The 5,702-nt window shown below is 34.9% G+C and overlaps 1 protein-coding gene across 3 annotated transcripts in view; it reads right to left on the reverse strand.

Moving 5' to 3' along the window:
• Positions 1–5,702, reverse strand: part of EDIL3 (EGF like repeats and discoidin domains 3) — a 228,216-nt gene that overhangs the window by 165,374 nt on the left and 57,140 nt on the right. For 2 of the 3 annotated variants that reach the window (XM_027881307.1, XM_027881291.1), the window contains exon 2: positions 3,145–3,273. In XM_027881307.1, coding sequence (XP_027737108.1) covers positions 3,145–3,273 — 129 coding nt within the window. The remainder of the gene's footprint in view (positions 1–3,144; positions 3,274–5,702) is intronic. The other variant, XM_027881299.1, reaches the window with a different exon arrangement.

Below are 5,702 nucleotides of genomic sequence, written 5' to 3' on the forward strand. Positions count from 1 at the left end.
AAGCGAGACCAATGCAGGGACCCACTGTTCCCGAACTCTGGCGGAAGAGAAGAGGAACAAAGGCCGCTCCTCCCCTCTTATTTATACCACGATTTACGTAAAAATTGTATGGAATACTGGGAACACTGCCCCTTCCTTGGTTACAAACTGGTAACCAGCGAAGGCCTAGATTAAAACCACCACAGGTTGCCATTAGAGAAAGAGTAGGATCAGAATAGGATTAGCAATTTCAAACATACAAATTACTGTGACAAATATCTTATAAAAATTTTGGTTGTTTTAGATACACTCAAATTACAGGGTCAGAAAATAATGGAACGTGGCAGAGAGATAATGATTTTCCACTGATAAATGTATAAAAAACCAGCAATAATTAATATTCTTAGACTGAAATAAGGTATTATGATCAGGCCAGACTATTTTCAATCTTAGCTCTATTAAGATAGTAAGGGAGAGCTGCTTTTTCAGACTTTGAATTATCCATGCAGCTCCCAAACTGTCTTTAATCTTTGTTGATCTCTTTAAGGAAGACTTCTGCCTAAATATTGAATCCTCTTATCTGTAGGTACTTAAGTGCATCTATTTTTTTTTCTTTACATGAGTTCATAACTTCCTATCTGAATGGGATTCTTTTTACTTACCCACATTACTTCATGAGTAATGCGTTAATTAATCTCTGTTGTCTTTTATTGTGAAATCCTCCTATTTTAAGGTATGTCCCTTGATCGTTTGTGAATTTCCATCTGGAGTCCAGAGATCAACATTATATCCTGTCATCAGGGCTGAATAAAGTCTAATAGTGGAATCTCTAATGAGGGGGGCACAGAGAACACTCTGTTGCTTTTAAAATTTGCTGTACAGCCATTTCAAGGGGACGTGAAGGGACACGGGCTCTTCCTCTTCTTACATGATACTTACTGACAGCCTAAATGCCTAATTTTAACCAAATTAGTGTTTTTAACCACACAGGAAATTGTCAAGAAGCCTTTTTGAGATAGGAAGGATTAAGAGATTAGCTTTTGGGCAGTAATTCATTAAAAAGTCAAAGAGAGGCAGCCTTTGAGAGCATTCTGTCTTAAATCTTACATCCAATAAATACTCCTAGTTAAAAGTGATCACTTGGGGTCTGGCACTCCTGGACTCCTCACAGACCCACCTTTCAACAAGTTATTTTACTTGAAACACTCCTATGTTTCAATTAATGGAGTATAATTTACTAATAGCTTACATTTATCACCATCATTTTCATAGGAAAAAATCAAAATATTATGTCAAAACACCATTTTTTTCAATGACTTATATGATTCCCTACAGGAACATAATACTGAATACCTTTTTACTAAAAAGTAAGAGATTATTTAAAACTTATTTTTAAAGTTTTTAACAAGGCTCGACTGTGAATCCATACATGTAGCATAATCAGACAAGACAAACACAAGCTACATCAACACTCTGGATTTTAGTTAATATAGAAATATTAGTAAGTCCTTTACTTAACCAATGTTTTCCAGTAGATATTCCCTATGCATTTCAAACTAGAAATGCAAAATCCTGCTGCATAAGTGCTGTGATTACCACATATTGTCAATGTGTTTATTTATGCTTTACTCTGTTTACCAAATTGGGTTTTTGCTGAAGTGCTTAAGATTTAGTTAAGTGTATGTGTATTTTTAAAGCCCTGTTAATACTTCTTTGTTAATTACAGTGGCAACTCTCATAGTACCCTTTTATGGCATCCTCTCAGTTACATGCAATGCAATTTCCTGCCAAACAAGCACACAATAAATCCAAAAGTTTCCTGAAATAAAGCCATGTCAAGGCCATTTTAAGGCATCATGACCTACACCTGTAGGATAAATTCAGACACTTCAAGCACTCATAAAAATGATAGGGAAAGGGATGGAAAACGGATTTTGTTGCAGTGTCTTCTGGCTTCTTGTGTGGCTGCACCAAGGGAACAAGCACTTTCTTGTGCAACCCAAATGTTAGGTAGAAGCCAGCTACGATGACATTTTAGAGACAGAAAAAAGTGGTGTTGCTTCCTGACCAAAGCTGGTCAATCGCAGGAATTAATTCCATTTGCTTGCAGAAAGCTTATCTTCAGACAAATCAAACTAAATCTGAATTCTCTTAAAATTGTATTGTGGAGACTTAGAATTCAATCTTCGAACAGTGGTAGCATCACTTTTAGAAAAGAAAACCCCAAACAAACCCCATAAACAGAACAACCCTGGATTCCTGGATTAAGTTCTGCTTGATGTCTCTCATGATAGAGATATACTTAATCCTCAGAGCATCTATTCAGGTTGTGCCTGTGTGGATTTTAATTATTTATTAAAAAATGAGAACCACACAGATTTAGGGTGGTTACAATGTTAGAGAGGTGCTGTGCCCAGCTGTGAAATTTTCAGCATTTTGCTTTATATACATCTTTGGGGTAACATAAAAGCTCAGTCAACTTGTTAAAAGTTTTTTCTTTTCCTTAAATTTTGATTTAAGTTTTGTTAAGAAAACACCTGGCTTGCCAGGTGTTTTGTAGCTACCACTCAGATTTACTCTGAGTCAAATGCACATCACAGAATTTCTGTATATTTGCCATGCACTCTGTGGACTCACCTAATGATTAATTACAGCCTCCAGATGGGTAATTGTTTTGAAATTCAAACAAGTGACTACTAAGTGTTATTCTGTTTTCTCCTGTGCTGTTTCTGTCACTTTTCATGTTTAAGTAATTAATCTTTACTCAGGACATTGGCATAAAATTATCAGAAATGACATTTTAAAAGGCCATTGGCTGCAGGAGGATACATAGAAATATCTATTTACATTGATCTTTGAGAAATGTTGACATTTTAGGGCACCACTATGATCTTTTTGTTTGGGATCCCTCCCACAGCAGAGTCTTTCATGAAGTAGAGCACTGAACTTTCCTGATTTCTACAGATACAGGCTGTTGTTTTAACTGCTTGTTACTTAGTATTTGGATATCTATGATACAGATATAAGGTTAAAAAACCAAAAATGAACAATGTAATGAACCCACTGCCATAGAAAATGCCATGGATGTGATCACTGGTTGGGCAATCACAGCTTAGTGGGATATTTAAAACAACTATTTCAGACTTTAATAAAGTTTTCACTTACCAACCTCCACAAGGCTAGAGCAGTTGGGGTCTGTGAAGCCTTCAGGACACTCACAGGAGTAGAAATCATCACTCAGCCCTGACAGACAGATGCCACCATTCTGGCAGGGGCTGGAGTCACACACATCCGCTGTGGGGAAATAAAAACAAGGTTCTTGTTATAAAAGTCACAAAAAGTTATGCACAAGCTCCAAATATGGCAGATTGCTGGTAGTCAAGAAGAGAAAGGAATGAGAAACTCCATGTCCCTTGAATAACTTATGGTTAATCCAATTTTATATTTATTTAACAGCACACCTCTGTGAAATCATCTTTCCCTAGTCTTCCATTTCATAAAGTTTGATTCCCTTAGACTCAATGACAGCTATTCATTTAAAAATACAATAGCAAAAGGCAATCTTTTGCTTTCTCTTATTTAAAGGCATTTGTATAGCCTTGGAAAAGAATTTACCCAGAATTTTACTTCTCTTCACTGTAAAACAAAGAGGTGATTTCAGTTTTGGCTATTGCCTTATCAGCTGGTTTGTGAGCAAACAACTGTGGCTGTGGTTCCATCACCACGTGTTCCACACTTACACACTCTGAAATCACTCAGTGACACAGCTTTGATTCGTATCAGCCACTGAATTCAGGTCTGCAGACCCCCAGCTCCGTTGCAGGGATGGAGGCAAAAGAACCTGAGCTGCCACAGTCCCTCAGTGCCCCTCAGCAGTGCCTTCCATGTCCCAGGGAAGTCTAACAAGTCATTCCACAATCCATTTTGACTACCGAATTGGAAAAAAATTAATAGAAACAAAGCTATGCTTCACTTCAGTTGTTCTATTAACATTGAAGTAATCAACAGCAGAAAGATGCAAACTCTTAAAGATGCATCACAGGGCTGCTTTAAAGTTCTACAAATACAAAGCAATGCAGGACTGAATCCTCACAATAATGGGATAAATGGAACTAATCCTAAAGAATGCCCTAGGCTTTGGTCAGTTTCAATTTAATACTTTTTCTTAGATAATCATACATGTATTTTGATGCATTTTAATTTAATTCAACCTTCATCTTAGAAGAAAAATTTTTACTCTCATTGCTCAACATTGTTTTTAGAAATACTAATAATTCGTGCAGTAAATGCATCTGAAAGAAGTATCTGGTAATTATTAAAAAATAAGTACATTATTTTGCATGTGTTTAAAGTTGAAAAGTTGCCAGTCCTTTAGCCATGTAACTGAAAAAAGTTAGAAAAATTCACTTGTTTATGTCAGTAGTACTGATAGTATAACATGTTTTGGACTATAGTGGTGGTAAGGGAACTCAACATTTCAACACCTTTCTGGTACATAAAATTCAGATTAGTGCTTGTTGAGAGAATTTCAATTTTAACAATCATTTGAGAAATGCAACTGACATATGAAACTGCCTTTACAAATTCAGTGCATCAGTTGCAAAGAACTCTAGTTGTGCTGGGTTATTTTTAGTTTTATTTAATTTTAGTTCATCTTCTTTAATCTGCCCTTGTGAGACAGAGAACTGTCATGTGTTTACGTACTTGGAATTAACAGTTTTGTCTTGAAGACTGTCCAACTGATGGAGAAGCAAAGTTATTTGAAAACAGTAAGTGACATAAAACATCACCTATCTAAAGACCAAACGTTATTTGTCTTCCTAACTAAATCTAAATGAGTCAAAACTTTTCATTTTTTGCTTTTGTTGCATCACTGGGGTATCAAAGGATGCTTGTTTATTCCTTTATGGGGCTCAGACATTTGGTTGTTAAAGAACAGATAATATCAAACAAATGCTCTGACAACTGTATTCCCATACTTCTAATTAAATTAATAAACTAAACAACATCTGGAGCAGGAACACTTATTATGCAAATCCATATGGATATTCTAATTAAAATGAGAGAGGTCATATTTGCAATGTATTTCCCGATTCAGTGTCCTTCTGATTTCTATTATGGTATTCAAAAGAAAAAAAAAACAAACTCAAAAAGGAAGGTAAAAAGACAAATTTTTCCAATGGTAAATTTTATATTGATTTTATATTGATTGACAAGCAGATTGCAAACCCAGTTTTCCACTACATTTCCAGAAACTGAAATCTCCTACAATGACCAAAGTATGCATACTTAACTGTGTGGTTTTCATTTTTCTGAAAATCCATGCTGGCTTTTTCAGTCTGAAGTAAAGTGACCTGACTTGTAGTTTAGGACTACTAAAGCAGATGCTGTCCTCTGTCAACAGTCATTTATTTCCGTGTTCAGGAAATAACTGCACTAATTCCTCTTTAGACACACCACCTTGGCCTACCAGTCATGAATGCAATTTTTATAAAGTCATTGGATTGTGTCACAGAAATAAAATTACTACAGCATGCATCTAAACAAAATGGGACAAAAAAAGGAAGAAAGCACAAGGGACAAAAGGCTCCAAAAAAAAAAAAAAAAAAAAAAAAAAAAAAAAAAAAAAAAAAAAAAAAAAAAAAAAAAAAAAAAAAAAAAAAAAAAAAAAAAAAAAAAAAAAAAAAAAAAAAAAAAAAAAAAAAAAAAAAAAAAAAAAAAAA

The sequence above is a fragment of the Empidonax traillii genome, unplaced genomic scaffold (genome assembly GCF_003031625.1).
Source record: "Empidonax traillii isolate 1590-97213 ecotype Southwest subspecies unplaced genomic scaffold, ASM303162v1 scaffold6:size4315531, whole genome shotgun sequence".
NCBI lineage: Eukaryota > Metazoa > Chordata > Aves > Passeriformes > Tyrannidae > Empidonax > Empidonax traillii.